At 44.6% G+C, this 21,761-nt stretch overlaps 1 protein-coding gene and 1 pseudogene across 1 annotated transcript; both read right to left on the reverse strand.

Annotated features, from left to right (window-relative positions):
• Nucleotides 1-330: 330 nt before the first annotated feature.
• LOC111859258 (uncharacterized) lies at nucleotides 331-4,365 on the reverse strand. Its single transcript, XM_072710739.1, has 8 exons — nucleotides 3,953-4,365; nucleotides 3,738-3,843; nucleotides 3,567-3,647; nucleotides 3,340-3,492; nucleotides 2,784-3,265; nucleotides 2,065-2,264; nucleotides 1,126-1,285; nucleotides 331-925 (listed from the first exon to the last, which is right to left on the reverse strand). Exons 1-8 carry the CDS (start codon nucleotides 4,131-4,133, stop codon nucleotides 774-776), a joined length of 1,515 nt encoding a protein of 504 aa, XP_072566840.1. The 5' UTR covers nucleotides 4,134-4,365; the 3' UTR covers nucleotides 331-773.
• An 8,191-nt stretch (nucleotides 4,366-12,556) lies between these two features.
• LOC111840048 (tripartite motif-containing protein 6-like) lies at nucleotides 12,557-15,552 on the reverse strand (annotated as a pseudogene).
• Between the last annotated feature and the right edge of the window lie 6,209 nt (nucleotides 15,553-21,761).

Consider the following 21,761-nt stretch of genomic DNA (forward strand, 5'->3'; position numbering starts at 1 on the left):
GCAATGAATTACGGTCCTAGTATGGACCAGGTCTGGTTTCCAGACAAGGGCCACACATGGGCCATAACTGGCCCAAGTCTCAGCCAAGTTAATTGCCCATAACTGGCCCTAAGTTGGGCCAGATCATCTGGTAATTAACTTGGCTGAGACTTGGGCCAGTTATGGCCCATGTGTGGCCCTTGTCTGGAAACCAGACCTGGTCCATACTAGGACCGTAATTCATTGCGGTATGTGGGCCAAGCAAAAGCGGGTTGTGTGGGCCGGAGCTGGGCCAGATAAAATTTGCTGTGGGACCCCTCCCAGATGAATATAGTCACAACAACGACAGTATTCTGAACAAGTATTTATTTAAGCATACTTAACATCAAAGCATTGACAGTTGTACAAACAACTCTCTAAAATGGCACTCTGTCAGTTTTGCAATAAAAATAAAAACAAAAATAAAACAAGTAGAAGTTCAGTGCCATATTTTGTTCATGAAGTTTCACTTTAAATGTAACACTTGATCATCCATGTTTATGGTCATTAACAAGTTTTACACTTCGCATAACACTTGAACGTCCATGTTTCTGGTCAGTAAGAAGATTCACTCAACATATAACACTTGAACATCCGTATTTCTAGTCATCAACTAGTTTCACTTCACATAACATTAGCGTCTATACGTTTATGGTCAGGAACAATTAAGTAGCACGCTTCAAATGACTCTGAAACATTCATGATTCTGTCAAGGAACAAGTTGGTCTCTGGACAGAGCTTCTGAACATCCATTCCTAACCAGTCGTACTCTCCTCACGCACTTTGTTCTTCATCCTCTCTTTTCGGCCACCATCTCTGTCTGGGGCCAGATATAGCCATCTTTTAATGGTGGCATCAATTTCTTTTTCTGTGGCCTCAGATGTTAGACGGTTACGCCTCACAGCCGCTGAAAAACACAAGCACACATGATATTAACTTTTGCATCAACAGGTAATGTGGCTATTGGATAAAATACAATATAATATTACAACGAAAACTGAACCCAGAACCTTTGGACAAACATTCTGGTTTGTCTTTTCCCGTCTAATAACTTTGAATAAGAAAAGTATGAATGACAGTATATACTTGGCATAAATGACAACTTACCAATCCCAACATCTCGTATCTGTAGGCGTAGGAAGCCAATCTTTCCATTCACTCCTCTCATATTAACTTTCCTCGCCAAGGAGTTCGTAAACAGTCCATGCATGATTCTCCAAACACACTCCTGAACATCCGTCCCACCTTTAAGAGCCAGTGTGTTTACCTGAAATCATTTAGTAATTAGTTTTAAGCAGTGGTTTAAGATTTAACTTCAATCACTAAATACATAGATTATTATAGATTAAACTGGTCAAACAACTTTAAAAAAAACAAAAAAAAAAACTTTTGTGTACACTTAAGAAACTTGTGTGCTCACAAGAAACCGTCGACACTTCTATAGTTTTTATACTTATATATATACACGCTACGAATCCAACAACAAATCCAGATCTGCACTTTTCACTGTAACAATCTTTTATTTTATCTTTTATATACCATTAAACCTATAAAATTTATAAACATGCAGAACAACGCACACGGAGCCATGCTGTGTGCCCCATACAACAATTAATCATAGTTTTACATACGATTACAACAGTATGATCAGAACATAGTGTTCATTATTGTGTGGGCTTTCATGGCTTAGCTTAAAAAGTTACGCTACCCAAAAATCAGAAGTTTAGAAAGTTGTAAATATGGATATTTTTTCTTACAAAAATATGCTGTTTTGCTTCAGAAAGCCTTTATTAACACGCCTGAGCCATGTGGATTGCTTTTATGATGGATGGATGCACTTTTTTGGTCTTCAACCAACCAAACTCCATGTTGACCACTACTCACCACAGTTATAACTCCAATTGTGTTCATCTGAATGGAGGAATATACCAAGGGTTTAGATTTTTGGGTGAACTATCCTTTAAAGCTGATAAGAAAAAAAAGCTTATTTGGAAAATGAAAGTTAGCCAACTAAGTTTTATTGTTATAAAAATAAATGCCAAATACCATTTGTTTATGGAGGTCAGGAGTACTCCGCAGATTGTCCTCCATGTTCTGAAGAGAACCGAGATCTTTGAGTGGCAACAAATTTCGATCCAGGCCTATCTCCGTCTCCTGACTTGATTGCATAGACTGGAGGGTCTTAAAGATAATTCTCTGTTGGTCCATCAGCATTTCCTGTTTTGTTAGTATATTACGAAGAAGGACTAAGAGGAAAAAAAGAGAAAGACAGACAGACAGGTTAGACAGCATGCAGTGGGGTCACTACATAACTACCGCTTTTATAAAGCTTTTGTGCAGATGAGGCTGTGCCTGCATGATGTTCTCAGGGCACACGTTGCCATAGCTGTGATTACCAAGGTCACATTTGTGTTTACTTAACTGAAAACATAACAGGCATTGCGTGTTTGTTATGTTATCAACAGTTTCACGGGAACATGATTAGCAGTGACAAAGAAACAATGACAAAAAATCTGCAGTGTTTTTCCATACAGTAGGTGATCAAGCTTGAGCTTAGGGGAACAGTACACAACACTTATTTGTACATTAATCATCACATCCTGATGTCACGTGTCTTTACAGAATTTTTATGTGTGAGCATTCACAGTTTGCGGAAAATCACTGGCAATGTGAATGAACCAAAATCAGATGATCCTGTGGAAAATCCCGTGACAAACTATCAGTGCATTCTCTGTGTGAAAAAGGCTTAACACTAATATACTCACAAATTTGGAGGCTGGATGTTTGCTGGATGTCCCTGGTGTGGTGTTGCTCAGGGTGCCTTGAAGATTCAGAGTGCCTTTTTTTATGGATCTCCCTACTTTTGTGGGCTGGTCTTCTGACCTCAACGTTAGCATGCCTTAATAGGGTCTCAGTGCTCGATTTACTTGATGAACGGCTCTCAGAGAGACCATGCCAGCCTGAGGATAGCATAGTAGTGCTGGTCTGCTGACTTGAGTAGATCTCAGGAGTGCTGTGGCCATCTGCATACAAGTCAGGACTGTAGTAGCAACTTGGGTGAAGGTCAGGACTGCTTTGGCCATGTGGGCTAACATCAGGACTGCTATGGCCATGTGAGTGAAGGTCAGGACTGCTTTTGCTGCGTGGACGAAGGTCACTACTGCCTTGGCCACTTAGGTGGAGGTTGTCTGCTGCAGGAGAAATCTGTTCCCTAGTGATCGCTGGAGCATTAGGTAAGGCATACCTCCTGCAAAGTACAAAATACCTTAGTCCTTTAACAGCTGTGATCAAATGATCTTTAATTTAAAAAGTGATGCTTACTTTTTTCTTGATTTTGTTCCTTTAATGCCTTCCATCTCATCATTGGGGAGGTCAGGAGTACTGTGGCAGAGCTTAGGGCAGCTTGGCTTTCCTGGATCTAATCTGTTGTGCTGTCTAGCAATTTTTGGAGCATCAGGTATGGAATGTTTTCTGCTAAAACATTCAAAATGTCTTAGTCATTTATCTGCTGTGATAAAATACATTATCATCATAAACAAGCTTCTTACCCTTTTTTTGGCTTTGGTTCTTTCAGGTGTTCTTCCATCTCATTATCATCGTCTTCACCAGGAAAAAGAATGTTCTTGGATCTAACACATTTATCAATTTCAAGATATACTTTTATTTGTAAATGTGGTGCAAAACATGAATGTAAATAAACAAACAAACCAAAACCCTACTTCCTTTTTCTTTGAAATGTAATCGGTGAGTTCCCTCCATCGGTCTGATCAACGTCAGTGTGATCAACAGCTAGAGGTAGTTTACGTCTAGCTTCCTTGTAGTCATCTGGAAAAGTAGCATCACAACAAGAAGAAGAAATGTAAAAAGTAAAACAGTGATTTTAAATATTACTATTAATTCAATTTGAAGGAAATGGTGGCAAAACATAACTCACATGATGTGAAAATAATTCTGGCCTTATGGGGCTTCCAGTCATCTCCAGGGCTCTCCTGCGATTTTACTGCTTTTGTTATATCACCTTTATTTGGAGGCCACATGCACTCTCCATTTTTAATCCAGACTGATGGCACAACTTCAACCTCATTTGTCTTGTCAAAGACAACAATATGAAACATCTAAAGAGACAAGAATTATATTCTTCAGCCAAGTATTATACAAAAGCAACTTCAGAGTTATTTCTCTTGATGCAGGAGTGGAACAACAACAAATAATCTGTTTCGGAATGGCAATCTCACATACTTCTGCAGTTTCTTTCCAGTCATGAAACACTTAACATTTGTGGAGAGGTTGGAAACCACATAAATTCCCAATTCTTTTGAATCAATAGGATATTTAAAGAAGTGTTCCACCTGTTTATATTCATTGCCCACAAGGTATACTGCACCTATGTCCTCAACAATGTTGTGGACTAAAACCAACTTATTGTCGATTTTGACACAAGAATCTCTCTCATTGAGCTTCACAACTATACCATCAATTGTAAGAACTTTAAATTGACGAGCTTGTTGTGAGAAGCACTCTGGTACTGGCCCATCTGTATGTTCTTTATCCAATTTTTGAATTGCCTCTTCAACATCACAACTGTAGTTGCTATTTTCTGTCTCTGACAATCTACGCATCACCTGAGTCAAAGGATTGCAAGGCCCTCTAACCAGTTTTTTGAGTTTTCCTAAGAAATTTTCAAAGGGAAATCCTGAGATAAGATCTAGATTGCCATGGATTTTGACATCTTCACTAAGGTGCACCAGGCCATGAATATTGTAAACCAAAAACTCTTCACCGTAAAGCTGGCTAAAGTGTTTAACAAATGAAAGCAACAGAGTATTTGCAAGGTCATTCATCCCCTTACAAAAATTTGGACTTGCCAAAATGTACACAGCTACAGACAAAAGCATGAAGTTGTCATAGATCTGAGGCTGTAGAACATCGTTCAGCACAACTGGACCAGTATATAACAAGAACTGGCGTAGCTCTGTTGCTTTCCACCTACATCGATTTGCCAGTGCCCGAGGCCTTCGAGCAAACTCATTTGGAATGTAACTTCTCAGTGCAAAAAGTCTGTCTGACACCATGGAAGCTTGAATGGATGATATGCGACAGTGCAAGGGGCCAATGGTGCTCAGCCACAAGTCTAAGAGACGCCGCATTACACCCAGACAAACCAGATGCATGTAATCGTGTGGGAAACAAGTGACCATATCAATGCCAATGTCTGCAAGAGGTGAGTGCTGGATGTGGTATTCTTCATCAGTTCCTTGCCTAAAACTCTCATCAGTTCTGCGCTTTGCATTCACCTCAGGAAATGTCATTCGATTTGATTTCCAGACACCTGTCTGGTGACACTTGTCACATCCATGATATCCAGTGTGTGACTTCACTCCTCTGATGAAGGCTCGGGCAGGGGTATCGCACACAACAGAAGCAACATGCAAAAAGAATGTTTTCTGCTTGAACAGAAACCCATCTCTCAACATTTTCAGCTCCTGAACCAGATCATGAAGATAATCAGACAAAGAATTTGGCTTTGAATTACCACAAAAGAGTCCAACCAAAACAGGTGCCTTAGTGTGACCTTGCAGCAAACCAAGAATCGGCCAAAACTGTGTAGCAGTACTCTTGAAGAGTGGGAGTCCATCAAAATTCAACTGTAGTTTGAAAACATGTTTGTCTGCCACAGTATGCCAAATTTGATCAAGGATTTTCTGAACAGAATTCAGAATGCCAAAATAGTGGAACACACCACCAGCTATACTGGTAATGCTGTAGCTGGTTTTTGTTTTCAGCAACGTTCTTCCATCCTTAGGCAGAGAGGAATGATGGACTTTGAGAATGGTAAGAAGTGCTGACAAAGCAATTAGTGAAATTCCGAATTCAATTGCCCAATCTGCTAGTGAACTCTCTCTGACTACAAGGTTCCCCAAGACCAGACTGGTCCTCAAAAGAAGCTGCAGTCTCTCCATGTACTACCTCATTCTCAACATCCTCCACAATATTCTGGTGGTCACTTTCTTCATCACTAATTTCCATGTCTGATTCCCCCGAATCATCAACACAAACACTTAACTCCAAATTGTCCTCCACTTCCCCCTCATGCTGCTCATTGTCAAACAATTCACTGACTAGTCTTAGTGCCCTTCTTCTGGAATTGCCCCTATCATTGTACTTCCATACCTTTTCCATACTGTGACTTTACTGAAGCCTTTTGTTCTTCCTCCTAAAAAAACAAACAAAACAACAAAAAAACTGATTATTAAAATGTTTAGACAATAATGAAAATGAAATACCAGAAAGAGAAGCTTTTTTTAGCCTGTTTGCGTTCTGATAAAATTGTTTAGTTTATTTCAAATATAATACATTCAAAGTGAGGAACAAACTTGCCCCCTTTTCAAGCATTTACGCAATTTCAACATGACAAATTCCAAAATATTGCTCAAATAAAAATGTATCATTTAAACTATAATTTAATATAGTTTAACAGACATTTGCTCCAACCACAATGCCATCAAAATTGCGGTTACAATCCTAATTTGCACTACTTTTTCAGTAGTGACATTAGTTTATTGTATTTACAACACGTATATTAAAACTGCATGCAACTGAAAGGCACTCGCGTGCAATTTTTACTTAGGATTTACGATAATTTCGATAGAACGTAAACGCGTCAATTAATCATTAAGTCCACATGTATAGAATATAGTAACTCACATGCATGTATGTTCGCACTTACCAACTCTGCTGGCTTGGCCTGTTCAGTGCAAATCAGTTTCGGAATTCTGTGCAAGACAGCAACGTCGATCCGTTTGTGACAGACGGAGGGTCTATTTTCATTCCCTTTTCGTCATTGGAGAGTTGTTGCTTAAAGCGTTATAAGACGTGAATCATAACAACCAGTTACAACATGTACAATATTCGATCTGAAATAAAAATATTTGAAAAATTGTCAAAAAGACAAAAGTATGAGACTGTGTGTGTTACAGCCAACTGGGTAAATAAAACAGCAATCCCAAAGCACTGCAAATGGCAATTAATTGCGCCTTTTGGCCAATGTCTGATAGGCCAATTTCGCATTTCCGGGTTTTTGAAATCCTAATTGGAGCGCGCTGGGTAACAGTTTTTCTGTTAAACAAAAAAAAAAAAAGAAATTACGCTATATTGATGTGCCCATCAATGTTTTTAGCGATGCATGGGAAATCATCAGCTGACACCACTGATTCGTGAGGAAGCTGCTATATATGTGTTTCTGGAAATATCTGTCATAAATGGCAACACTTTTTGGTCATCTCTCACATATTTGCTCAATTTGTCATCATCTTACAAACCCATTAGTAATGTTTCTGTTATACGTACAGTACATCTGACAGTGATTACATAATGTTGTGTGGCGTTATAAATAAATTATGTCTTATTGTTTTATTAGCTGCAGGATTTAATCATATTTGTCATAGAAATGTTAATAACATAGATTTCATAGAATGTCTCATGGCATAAAAAACATGAACTGAAATCAAACAATTACAGTGAATTCAAATAATGAAATCTGTATTGTTGCCTGCATTAAATTGAAGGCATTAGACAACAGGATGCAAACAGGAAGATGGAAATATCTTTGTGTATTAAAACATTTACTCAAAAATATTTTAAATTGATTTTAAATGTGGGTCAAGATCGGCCATACTTATGTGGCCTACATATCTATATCTGACATCTGGGCCAAATACTACATTTGACATCTGGCCCATGTCCTGTGTGCTGCCTTAAAACCAGTACCACCTCTGTCAAACCCGGGCCATGTTTGGCCCACATGCTGTATGCCAGTGCCGGGTGAATGCCATGTGTGCCAGATGAATGCCAAATCTGGGCCAAATTTGTTTGCTGACTGGGAAGTATTTATACAGAACTACCCAGACTACCATTTTAATTTATGAAACCAGTAGTCTTTAAACCCAAACCAGCCCTTTTTTAAAAGGGGGGAAAAAAACCAAAATGAATTAAGTGTTTTTGTAGTGCCAGTTTTTTCAGGATCTTTGGATGTTTGGATGTCTTTGGATCAAACACAGAAATTCACTTGCACACAAAAATCCATCTACAATGAGAACCAAAAAAAAACACACACATCACAATACCTGCACGGATGCTACCATAAAGTATTATTCAGGTCAGGTCAGGTTGGGGAGCTTGCTGTTATGCCCCGATCGTCCGCTCCTCTCGTGTGCCACGCCCCCTCGTTAACCCCATGTGGATTCCCCATGTTTACCAGCTGTTCCTGATCGTTGTCAATTAGTCGATTGTATTTAGTCCGCGTTTCCGTTTGTTTCCCGAGTCCGGTCATTGTAGTGTCAATGTGTTGTTGCCTGCCCTTTTGTGGAATTAAACCCTGTTTCTTTGATATCCGTGTGACCGATCCTGATTCCCTCCTCGCTCGCCCACACGGATCGTGACAGAATGACCAACGAGGTTTTGTATTGGCTTTGTCAGCCCGAAGTCCGGGAGGATCCCCTGCTTCTGGCTATGGCCAGCCAGAGCAGGGACGTGTTGGAGGAGACATCCCTACCCGGAGACGCGCACCTCGCGAGGGAGGTGCACAACAACTTGCGCCGGCTGAGGCCAACATGCGGAAGGCAGCCCTCGCCAGCAGACTGCCTTTTGGTCTGCTCTCTGAGCTGCCGGAGGTGTCCCCAATGCCGCTGCCCGCTGCAGGCAGACGGTCAAAGAAAAAGTGGAAGAGACGCGGACAGGGAGACGCACCAGAGGAAACCCCAACCATCCGCCTGGGAGCCGCTTCTCTCTCCCCAGCTTCGCTCAGGGGGAATCCCTGATTACCATGGACACCCCCGCAGCGATGCCCCCGCAGGTACTTCCCCAGTGACTACCCCCGTGGTTACCCCTGTGGCTACCCCTGTGACTTCCCCCATGACTTCTCCACCGTCACCCTAGTGTGACAGACCCTGGCCGGGTCCCTGCCTCTCGGTCTCCCGGAAGGGGAGGGGACACCTGCGCCGGGGCTGGGTCCCACCTGCCCTGCCCCCCGGCTTGCCTGCGCCCCCCCTGGCTTTGGCTCGGCGATCGCCTCCAGTCCCGCCTTCGGCGCCTCGTCGGTCGGCTGCGGTCCCGCCTCCGACGCCTCGCCGGTCGCTTGCGGGTCCCCTGCCTCCGACTCGTCGGTCGCCTCTGCCTTGGCTGGCGGCGGCTGCCCCTTCACCTGCTGCTGCTGTTGCTCCCTCCTCCCCTTCACCTGTGTCCCCTTCGTCTTCCTCCTTGGCTCCTCCGTTGCTCCCTTCGCCTTCCTCCTCCTCACCTTCGGCCTTCCCTCCTGCTCCCTCCTCGCAGTCGCCTGTGGCCCCTGCGGTTTCCGCCCCTCGCCTGCCGGGGTTCCCTCCGGCTCCCTGTTTCCCCCTGCCCTTTGCCTCCTTGCCCCCTGCCTTTGTGCCGCCTGTGTCTGCTCCTCGTCCTCCTTTTTCTCCTTCATTCGCTCTTGGCCCCTTCATTCCTCCCGTTGGTGTTTCCCGTGTGTCTCCGGTGTTGTCCCTGTGCCTGTTTGCTTTTCCCGTGGTTTGTCGGTTGTTGTCTGAGTTGCTGTCCCTGTGTCTGTTTTGCGTGTCTGTCTTGTTCCCTGTGCCCCATTGAGTGTTTTGCTCTTGTTTTTGTCTCTCCAGGTCCCGTGTCCCCGGTCTCATCACGTCCGTCGCCTCCCCTGGGGGCACGCCCGGAGTGCGTGTCTTTGGGGGACTGGTTCATTACATTTACACACACATCACAATACCTGCACGGATGCTACCATAAAGTATTATTCAGGTCAGGTCAGGTTGGGGAGCTTGTTGTTATGCCCCGATCGTCCGCTCCTCTCGTGTGCCACGCCCCCTCGTTAACTCGTTAACTTCCCCGTGTTTACCAGCTGTTCCTGATCGTTGTCAATTAGTCAATTGTATTTAGTCCGCGTTTCCGTTTGTTTCCCGAGTCCGGTCATTGTAGTGTCAATGTATTGTTGCCTGCCCTTTTGTGGAATTAAACCCTGTTTCTTGGATATCCATGTGACCGATCCTGATTCCCTGCTCGCTCGCCCACACGGATTGTGACACTTGCACTGATGCAGCGTGTTGCCGCACCCACCACATGGCGAAACTCCTGGTTGGTGATCCCCCAGAAAGACACATGGTCCAGTCCCACCCTCCGGAAATGACCATCCATCTGCCACAGCCAGGAGTTGCATGGGCGTCCCTTTGGCCTGGACTAGCCGCTTGGGTCCCCAGCAATGAGGATCCTGCAAGCCGGATCACCCTCAGAGAATCGTGCCACATGGCCATAGTGCTGTAACTGACACTCCGTTACAATGCAGGTAATGTGCCTCATTTGGGACTCCTCTAGCAACTGCTCATTTGACATAAAGTCAGACCAGCGATACTCAAGGATTCCCCGAAGAGATACAGTACCAAAGGAGTCCAGTCTTCATCTCAGCTCACTGGATAGTGTCCTAGTATCAAAGCCATACAGCAAGACAGGGAGCACCAGGACTCTACAGACTTGGACCTTCGTCCTCTTGCAAAGATATCGGGAGCGCCACACTCCCCTTTCCAGCGACCTCATGACCACCCATGCTCTTCCAATCCATCTGCTGACTTCATAGGAAGAGTCACGAGAGACATGAATGTTGCTGCTGAAGTACTGTAGGTAAATCTCTCGACAAGGTCAACATTCTCCCTGCAGATAGACGCACTACTCATGGCTGTGCCTAAGAGGTCATTAAATGCCTGGATCTTGGTCTTTATCCAAGACACCTGCAATCCCAGGAACTCAGACTCCTCGCTCAATCTCTTGAGAGCCAAGATCAGAGCCTCCATTGACTTCACTAAGACACTGCATCATTGGCAAAGTCAAAATCATAAAATTTTTCTTCACCAACGGATGCCCCACAGCTGCTGGACCCCACAACCCTGTCCAACACCCAGTCCATACAAGCATTGAACAGAGTAGGAGCAAGAACACACCCATGGTGAACCCCAGAATCAACTGGGAAGAACGCAGAGGTTCTCCCTCCACACTGTACAGCACTCACAGTACCGGTATACAGGCCAGCCATAGCTTCCAGAAACTTCGGGGGGATCCTGCGAAGTCTGAGGATGTCCCACAGAGTAACTTGATCAACTGAGTCGAACACTTTACGAAAATCGACAGGCTGCAAAGAAGCTCTGCCGATATTTGCTCTTGCACTCGATGAGAACCCTCAGTGCAAGGATACGGTCGATGGTAGACTTCTTGGGCGTAAAACCAGACTGCTCCAGTTGCTGACAGGCAAGCTGACTCTTGCAAGGACCTTACCCGGCACTGAAAGAAGTGTCATCCCCCTGTAGCTGTCGCAATCCAGGCGATCACCCTTCCCTTTCCAGATAGGGACTACAAGTCCTGTTTTCCAGTCAGTTGGGATCAGGGGCGTTGCTAGAGATTTTGGGCCCCATGAAAGCATATCATATTAGGCCCCCCAGTCCAAACCAATCCAGTTATTTTCCTAATTTTTTAGGGCCCCTGTCACTCAGGGGCCCTTGGAATCGTCCTAGCTTTCCTCCCCCTTACGGCGTCCCTGGTTGGGATGACGCCTGACTCCCAAATGGATGCAAAGATTGCCTGCAATGCCAAGAGGACAGCCTTACCACCAGCCTGGAGAAGTTAAGCCCGGATACCACAGATCCCTGTGGCCTTCCCTACCCCCCGCCGATTCACCACTCATGCAGTCTCTCAGTGAGACTGGGTGGTTCACAGATGATCGGAGTATCAGCTTCGAGATCCATGGACCCAGAGATGTCCAACATCCTAGCTGGAGGGTCAGCTTTAAATAACCACTCAAAGTAGCCGACACTACGGGGTCACAACTGCAGGGTCATCCATAAGGACTGTTTCATCATCTGCCCTGACTGCAAGTCTCCGAGGAAAAGATACAGATGTGCGTATTCTGCGTAATGCTTCGATTCCTCTGTAAGCAGGACTTGGGTCAGTAGACCACAGATGGTGTGTCACCTGCTCACAGATTTGTCTTACAAATGCCTCCTTATCTGCCCTCAGAGCCCTCACAGCCATCCTTCTCAGTTCCAGGTATGGACTGGAGTTGCCACCAAGTCATGTCATGTGACTGTGCTTTTAGGCTTGTTTAAATTGTCTTGTAAATCGACAATGAACGTGTTTGCAAGTCTCACCCCAAAGTTCTGAAGTGCCAAAAAATACCCCAGCTGCTTTGGTACTTTGGGTGCTGGTACTTGACCGGAAGTCAATGGAAAAGGGAAAGTACTGAAAATACTGTACCTGGTGCAGTGGAAAAGCACCCTGAATAAACTTGCCTTTCTTTGCTTGCATTCAAATTGGATTCAAATGGCTCCTGACATAAACAACTCATGTAAATCTGGAAAACCAGGAGGCAGCAGGGGAGAGAAAGAGAAGCTCCCCTAGCAGAAGAAAACGAAACACAATGAAACACACTCCACCTCATACAGGGAGAGAGAAGCGTGTGTGTGAACAGACTCACATTGTAAGAGTTCTGCTCTGGTCCTGGGCACTAATACTGGTAGGACGGCGTCTTTGGTAACTAGAAGGAGACAGAGAGAAACAGGGATGTGAGTAAAAGGAATTTACTTGTGGGAGATGGACTTCACTCACTGTGGATACAACAGCAGTAGGGTATTATCATTATGAGGGACAATAACAGACATTTTAACAAACTGCATAATGTAGAAGAAACACTAGTCATGTGATATGGGTTTTACCACTGGTGCAGTGTGGAGCTCTTTCATCAGTTTTCAGAAAGATTTAGTCTTATTGAAAACAGAAACTCACTTAGTCACACAAACATGAGGCTGCCTGTACTGCATACTCTCTCTACGTAGTCTATATTAGCATGAAAAGACTGGAAAATATATTTAGTAACCTTTGTGATGGATCTCTGCCATTTTCTTTTCACAAACATTCTCCAATTGATCCTTCAGTTCAGAAACTACATTTCTCACATTCCCAAAAGAGCAGCGTGGATAGACAGAGATTCTGGGTCCAAATCCAGCTTCAGGAGTAACAGGAAGACCCTGGCACCTCTACAGAGACACATTCTGATTAAATAGTTTCAACAAAACAAATGTGCATTGTAATCGAATGAGCAGCAGCATTAACATCTGACAAATGACAGACTAGTTAAAACACAAATGAGTACATGCATCTACAGTATTTGAATACTCTGGATTTCATATTGTCAGAGTAGCTGTTCTGTTACCTGGAGGAAATGGATGTGATCCTCTGTGTGTGAAAGCTGCTCCAGCTCAGAGTGTCTCCTCTTCAGTTCATCAATCTCCTGCTTCAGTCTCTCCATGTCTCCTTCAGCCTGACTCACTGCAGCCTTCTCCTGATCTCTGATCTGTTCTGTCACCTCAGAGCGTCTTCTTTCAATGGAGCGGATCATCTCAGTGAAGATCCTCTCGCTGTCCTCCACTGCTGACTGTGCTGAGCTCTGTTGGTGACACAAGGAGCAGAGGACAGTAAATTACAATTGTCCCCTTTTGAGACTCCAGAGAGCCTCATTGTACAATAGTGATGTGAGCCGACAGGAGGTATAAAAACAGCACAGGGCTGGGGTTTGGAGCGTCACGATGCTGGATGCCTCAGGTACTGAAACCCAGCCAGCACTGATTGGAAATTATCATTCATTAAGCTCATACACTGTCAGCTGCAGGGATTTGGCAGAGACTGCTGGCTGCATGGGGCAGGTTGGTTGACACCATTTGGTCTCAGTTTTATTGGCAATTCTTTGGTGTTAATTTGCATTACACAGTTGTAGGAATATATGCCTTTCCTCAATTGGGCCTTAAATTGTATTTTTCCAAATAAATAACCTTTGCCTGTAATCCCAGGTTAGTTAAATCCTATCTGACATCTTTGCCCCACCAAACCTCTGATCCAGAGTAAATCACAGTGACTTTATAATGATTATTCCCCACAAATTTATAAATCTGCAATCTGTTGAATTAGAGAGAAGATCCAAGATGATCACAAACTAGTTATCTTCAGGTTCATACTCACTGTGATTGAGGCCACAGCCTCTCTCAGCTCCTGCAGCTCCTTCTCTCTCATCTGAATTCTCTGCTGAAATTCCCTCTGTGTTTTGCCCATTTGTTTCTACATGTAGCAAAACAAACAAACAAACAAACAAACAAGTATCAGTTACTACCAAAGATTACATTTTAACCATCCTGTCCAGGGTGGACCCCAGCCTTGTGCCCTTTGCTGCCCTGGAAAGGCTCCAGGCGCTCTCTGTGACCCTGACCAGGATAAGCAGTTAGGGGATGGATGGATGGATAGATGGATATTCTTAAATGATTTATTTACTGTAGGAAAGATAAACTGGACAAAGAGCCTTTGACTCACCACTGTTGCACTGAGTTGTTATTTTTGCACTTGTGACCTTCCTGTTACTTTTAACAAGTCTGGCCATTCTCCTCTGCCCTCTCTCATAAACGGGTATCTTCTCTCACAGAACTGCCACAGTCTGGGTGCTCTATGTTTAATGCACCATTTTCAGTAAACTGTAGTCTATGAAAATCCCAGGACAGTGGCTATTTCTGAGATGCTGCAAGCACCACATTTTACAGTGACAATCACACCATATTTAAAACCTATCTCACACATGTCACACCATTCAGATGCTCAGCTAAACAGTAAGTGAACCTCTTGACCCTGTTTGCTTGCTGCATGTATTCAGCAGTAGCCACATGGTTCGACATTTAAAAGGAGTTTTCAATAGAAATTCAATGAGAACTTTTTACAATTTCTAACATCTTGCACTTTCAATTTTTCTTTCGCTTTCCCACCAGACTAGATCTATGTGTCTTCATAGCAGAGATAATCAAATACATTACGACAAAAGCCATTTTTATTTCGAATAAATGTTATAAATTTTATGAGTATTTCTGGTCTGACCTGTATCTCCTCCCTTCCTGCAGCAGCTGAGACTGTATCATGACCTCTGTGTTTATCCATCACACACAGCAGACAGACACACTGCTGGTCGGTACGGCAGTAGACCTCCAGGGGTTTGTCATGGTGGGAACAGACCTTGTCCTGCAGACGTCTAGTGGCATCAGTCAGCTTGTGCTTCTTAAAAGCTGGAGACTCATAGTGAGGCTGGAGGTGAGTTTCACAGTAAGAGGCCAGACACACCAGGCAGGACTTGACAGCTTTGTGTTTTCTCCCAGTACAGACGTCACACTCCACATCTCCAGGTCCAGCATAATGGTCAGCAGGAGTAGCTGCTTGTAGTCCAGTCTTCTTCAGTTTCTCCACCACTTCAGCCAGTATGGTGTTTCTGCCCAGAACAGGTCTGGGTATGAAGGTCTGTCTGCACTGGGGGCAGCTGTAAACTCCAGCATGATCCTCCTGATCCCAGCAGCTCATAATGCAGCTCATACAGTAACTGTGTCCACAGGGAATAGTCACTGGATCCTTCAGTAGATCCAGACAGATTGGACAGCTGAACTCATTATGATCCACTGCGACATTGGCTTCTGCCATTTTCCAAAAAAACACCAATTTGATTAATTTTTGTTTTCTTCTATAGTTATTTTTATATGTGAGAGTGGGAGGAACTTCCTGCTTCTCAGGCTGCAGTAGGTGTGGTTTTGGACTGAGGCCAGACTGAGAAGAGCAGACTGGGCAAACACTGGAGTTGGAGTTTTTCAACAAAACACACATTAATTTAGTTAAATTATTTAGCTATATTCGTATAACTGCTCCCCTCATTGTTTTTGTAATCTAACAACCTATAAGCTGACAATTTTATGTTAGATAGAAATTAAGCAGAAGGCAGAAAGCTTGACAAAAACAATTATGTAGGGAATGAATTTCTATTTGATTCGAAGCTGATTTGGTTTAAATTTTTCCCCAGATGCCGCTGATTTGAAACAAAAAGACGACACAATTTGAAGCTATTATATGGTATCAGGTGTAATATGCAGGTATGTGCAATTATAAATTGACTGTGACAGGAATAGATAGAACAAACTTTTATATGTACTGTCAATCCACAGGTTTGGTTTTCACATTGTTTACATGTTGAAGGATACAGCATATATTGTAAATGTCAAATTTCTTACTGTATATTGTTTCAGGAAGGAGACTCGGGTAAACGGGTTTGTAGTTAGTTATTAATTTGCCATCCAAACAAACAGAAAGTTTCCCAAAATGCAGTTATGCATTTTTTTTAGATTAATTAATTAGCACTAACATGTTAAAATTCTAAATCCAAACCAAAAGATAAAGGCTTCAGCCAAACCCAGGAACAGACAGATAAAATACTGAAAAAGTATCCAACACATTTCAATTACTGCTTATCCTGTACAGGGGGGTGGGAGCCTGGACCCTGTCCCAGGGGGCACAGGGCGGGGGGCACGATGGATAGGGTACTAGTTTATAGCAGAGCACACACTCACACACACAATCACACACTAAGGACAGGGGGCACGATGGATAGGATACTAGTTTATAGCAGAGCACAAATTCACACACACAATCGCACACTAAGGACAGGGGACACGATGGATAGGATACTAGTTTATAGCAGAGCACACACTCACACACACAATCACACACTAAGGACAGGGGACACAATGGATAGGATACTAGTTTATAGCAGAGCACACACTCACACACACAATCGCACACTAAGGACAGGGGACACGATGGATAGGATACTAGTTTATAGCAGAGCACACACTCACACACACAATCGCACACTAAGGACAGGGGACACGATGGATAGGATACTAGTTTATAGCAGAGCACACACTCACACACACAATCGCACACTAAGGACAGGGGGCACGATGGATAGGATACTAGTTTATTGCAGAGCACACACTCACACACACAATCACACACTAAGGACAGGGGACACGATGGATAGGATACTAGTTTATAGCAGAGCACACACTCACACACACAGTCACACACTAAGGACAGGGGACACGATGGATAGGATACTAGTTTATAGCAGAGCACACACTCACACACACAATCACACACTAAGGACAGGGGACACGATGGATAGGATACTAGTTTATAGCAGAGCACACACTCACACACGCAATCACACACTAAGGACAGGGGGCACGATGGATAGGATACTAGTTTATAGCAGAGCACACACTCACACACACAATCACACACTAAGGACAGGGGGCGCGATGGATAGGATACTAGTTTATAGCAGAGCACACACTCACACACACAGTCACACACTAAGGACAGGGGACACGATGGATAGGATACTAGTTTATAGCAGAGCACACACTCACACACACAATCACACACTAAGGACAGGGGACACGATGGATAGGATACTAGTTTATAGCAGAGCACACACTCACACACGCAATCACACACTAAGGACAGGGGGCACGATGGATAGGATACTAGTTTATAGCAGAGCACACACTCACACACGCAATCACACACTAAGGACAGGGGACACGATGGATAGGATACTAGTTTATAGCAGAGCACACACTCACACACACAATCACAAAGAAGCCCACAGCCTGAGACCTCACACCTCCCCACAATCACACAGACTGTTAGGATCTGTTTAAAGTCACATTTAATGTTACATGATAATGAATGATTATGAACTTCATTTTTAAGAACTGTGTTGGAATTTAAGCTCATTTTAAGAATGTTACCTTCCAGTATTTATCTGATTCTGTGCCATTTACCTAAGCAGGTCTCCAGCCACTTCTGCTGTACAGGTTTTCTGCATGAGACAATCCCTTAGTAATGCTTTAACCTTGATAAGGTCTCATCTGATAACTGAACGTTTGACATTTTACTGTCACGGTGAACTGGGAAGGGAAAGCACTGCTCAAGGATACTCGTCTAATTATTTTGGGAACCGCACCTAGTGGTCAGTGTGTGTAGAACGCTTACCCCCATCCTTAGGAGGAGGGGGGATACATTGATTATAGAAACTTGTTTTATCACTTTCGATTGAAGCTGCACGCGGCATTACTCGGACAAAATTGGAAATTTGAGAACGCATTGCCTGAGGGGAGGGGTGAGCCTGGCCAGCTCGTCCCTTGCCCGCACGCAGCACCCAAATTAGTATTGTGGTGAATGGATGAGACTGTCCGGGAGTAATAAGGAGATTAGCCACAGGTGAAATCAATAACTAAGCGGGGGAGGGGCATGTACAGTAGCGGAGTGTGGTGATAAGAGGGGAAAAGTTGGAGACAAGGAGAGGAATGCCGGTCAGTGTTGCGTGAGGGGCTGATTAGTGCTGGTCGCGGTCATTAGGATCGCTGCCGGCGAAGACAGGTAGGGGGTGAAATAGGTAGATGTTGCGCGGATTTATTAGGGCGACACTGTTGCCGGCGGGTGAGACTACTGTCATTACAGGAGGAAGTTGGTTCCCAGCCTTGTTTAATCCCTGGGGCTTAGTTGATTAGACCCCGTGGGTGGGTCTGGTAGAGGAAAGGGAAGTGTCCTTTTTTAAGATTCTTTGTGTGTGTGTGTGTGTGTTTTTAGGATGGTCAGCCGATCGGGTCTGTGCAATACGGTGGGTTAAGGGAGGGCTGGATGGGATGGTGTACGCTGCCGCCTCGGAGGGGGGTGTTTGGTGTAATCGAATGTGAATTACGATTTTGTTTGGCTTGCTGTGCTTCTGTGAGTGGGGTGCTGGTGAACCTACTGAGTTGCTGTGTGACACACTCTGGCGGCGGGATTACAGCCTGTTTATCTGCTCCCTGGCTATTTGTGTTGTGCTGGGGGTCGGCTGAGGGGAGATGAATTAATTAAATAAAGTATTTGATCCCAAAATTGGTGGCGTGTATCCCTTGGGCTTGCTGGGTAGGTAACCTGTGGGGAGCGGGCTAGGATAGCTAAAGGATAGATCCTTAATACCCACAGAGGTTTTCTTACACTGGTGGCAGCGGTGGGATGATGTCTGACCCAGAAGTAGTGGAACAGCCACCGAGGGGGAGGGTAGCTCCGTTCAGGGTTTGCCAGTAGCAACTCGCCTGGTGTTTATGCCCGAAACATTTACTGGTACTAATCGGGAATGGTCTGATTGGGTTGCTCAGTTTGAAGTGGCTGCCGAAGTGAATGGTTGGGATGATTTTTTAAAAATGAAATTTTTGTCACTTCTCTTGTCGGGGCGTGCAAGAAAGTTGTATTCCGGGTTTCTTTTGGCTGCTCGCAGTAATTATTCAAGTTTAAAAGAGGCATTAGGCAGATGTTTGGAACCATGTGATAGTGATGACTGGAACAGAGCCAACTTTTTGTCCCGTAGACGATTACCAGACGAATTGGTTCGGGATTTTGGTATGGCATTGCGCCGGCTTATTTATAAAGCTTATCCTTCTGCCGATAATGTGACGCGTGATATGTTTGCTCGAGACCACTTTGTAGAACATGTTGGGAGTGGCGATTTGAGAATATATCTTCGCGGTCGGAAGCCTAATACATTAGAAGAAGCCATTAATATAGCTGCCGAGTTGGAATTAATAAAGAGCCTGGAAAGGTCTCAGATTAGTTATGATGCCCGGGTGTGTGCTGTTACGGAAAAATCACCTAGGGATCAACAGATGGAGCTCTTGTTGGGGGTGGTGGAGGGTTTAAGGCAAGAGGTTAGAACGCTGCAGCAGACGGTGGCGTCTTTGCCGTCCCCTATCGTGACTGAGATGAGCAGGGGGAGTAATAGTGAGGAAAGGAGGCGTGGTCAGCAAGGTAGACCTGAACGGGCAGCAATAGCAACTGCTAGAGATGCATGTTGGGAGTGTGGATGCACTAGGCACCTGCGTCGTAACTGTCCCTATGTGCAGGGAAACTAGAGGGGGTGGGCACAGTGGGCCAAATGCCCACCCCTTTCTGCAGACTGGCCAGACTGGCTCACAATTCCCCGGATAGCTCCGGTATCTACCTTAATGCAAAAAGGGTGTTTTTCTCATGTGTTAGTAGATACAGGGGCGCAAGCCTCTATCATCCCCAAACAGAGGTGGTTACAGTTTACAAAGGGGATGGGGGAGTTAACAGCGTATCAGGGTGTAGCATCAGCAGCAAATGGGGGTGATATGCAGGTGGTTGGGAGGTGGCAAACCATTTGTCAATTTGGACCTTTGGCCTTGGTTGTGGATTTCTTAGTGGCTGATGTGTCTACCAAAATTTTGCTGGGGATTGATTTCCTGTCAAAATATGGGGCTGTGATTAACCTTGCTAATAAATGTTGTAGTTTGATGGGGAAGGAATTGCCTCTAATTTCATCATCTGAGGCTAATGAACCAAAACTAGTTACTGTACAGGCAGATACTGTAGTAGGGCCACGCACGGAAGCAATTGTTGCTGGGGTTGTGGAAGGGTTGTTGGCAGGCCGTGCGGTAGGCCTGCTCGAACCGTCTGACTCCCTGTCTTCACACTGTGACTTGATGGTGGCGCGGGTGGTTTGTAGCGCGCAGCAAGGGGTGGTACCTGTCAGGGTTATAAATGTGACCGAGGGGCCCTGTGTTTTAAGGGAGGGTATGAAGGTGGGCACCCTTTATACGGACGTCACTGTGGAACAGGACATCATATCTGCAGAGACCGTACAGTGGCCTGTAGATGTTCTTGTTTCACAGCTGGGGTTGGCAGAAAAGGGTTTCTCATCTTTAGAATTGATAGCTATTCGAGAGTTACTTCAACGCCATAGTGGCGTATTTAGCCGGAATGATAGTAATTTGGGGAGGACACACGTGACTCGTCATGAAATTGATACGGGGGGTGTTAGGCCAATTAAAATGCACCCCCGTCGGGTGCCTCTGCATTTGCAGCAGGAGGTCGCAGACCATATTAAACAGATGCTTGAGAATGACATCATACGCCCCTCATGTAGTCCTTGGGCAGCTCCGGTAGTGCCAGTACGGAAAAAAGATGGTAGCCTCTGATTTTGCGTAGACTACCGTAAGCTTAATGAAGTTACAGTGAAAGATGCTTATCCGCTGCCAAGGATTGATGATGCCCTAGATAGTTTAGCCAATGCGCAATGGTTTTCAACCCTTGACCTTGCCAGTGGTTACTGGCAGGTTGAGGTTGACCCTCGGGACAGGCCAAAGACTGCATTTATCACTAGGCAGGGATTGTTTGAGTTTAACGTTTTAAGTTTTGGCCTATGTAACTCACCCAGCACCTTCCAGCGTTTAATGGATTTGGTTCTGGCTGACTTGCAGTGGTCAACCTGTTTAGTGTATTTGGATGATATTATTTGTTTTAGTCGGACTTTTGAGGAACATTTACATAGGCTGGATGAGGTGCTTTTGAAGTTGGGGCAGGCAAATTTAAAGGTGAAGCCTGGTAAATGTAACCTTTTTGCAACAGAAGTGCGTTATCTGGGGCACATTATTTCGGCTCAGGGCATTATGGCCGACCAGGATAAGGTGGAAGCTGTGAGGAGTTGGCCGGTTCATCAAACTCAAACAGATGTTAAGAGTTTTCTGGGGCTGGCCTCCTATTATCGCCGTTTTGTTGGGGGCTTTGCGGACATGGCAAGGCCATTGCATCAGTTAACTGAAAAGGGACGGAAATTTAAATGGGATGAGTTGTGTGATGAGGCGTTTCAACAATTAAAGACTAGTTTGATTACAGCACCAGTTTTGGCGTACCCTGACCCTCATAAACGTTTCATTCTTGATACGGATGCAAGTGACTTTGGCATTGGAGCAGTGTTATGCCAGGAGGGTGAGGAGGGTGTAGAAAGAGTT

This window comes from Paramormyrops kingsleyae, chromosome 4, assembly GCF_048594095.1.
Source record: "Paramormyrops kingsleyae isolate MSU_618 chromosome 4, PKINGS_0.4, whole genome shotgun sequence".
Lineage (NCBI taxonomy): Eukaryota > Metazoa > Chordata > Actinopteri > Osteoglossiformes > Mormyridae > Paramormyrops > Paramormyrops kingsleyae.

Bases quoted from the DNA above. Each gene is read 5' to 3' on its own strand.
- LOC111859258 (XM_072710739.1), bottom strand. From the start codon at position 4,133: ATGTTTCATATTGTTGTCTTTGACAAGACAAATGAGGTTGAAGTTGTG. The intron at 3,844-3,952 runs GTGAGTTATGTT...CTACTTTTCCAG, and splicing joins CAGAATTATTTTCACATCAT to ATGACTACAAGGAAGCTAGA. The intron at 926-1,125 runs GTAAGTTGTCAT...TGTGTTTTTCAG, and splicing joins GATACGAGATGTTGGGATTG to CGGCTGTGAGGCGTAACCGT.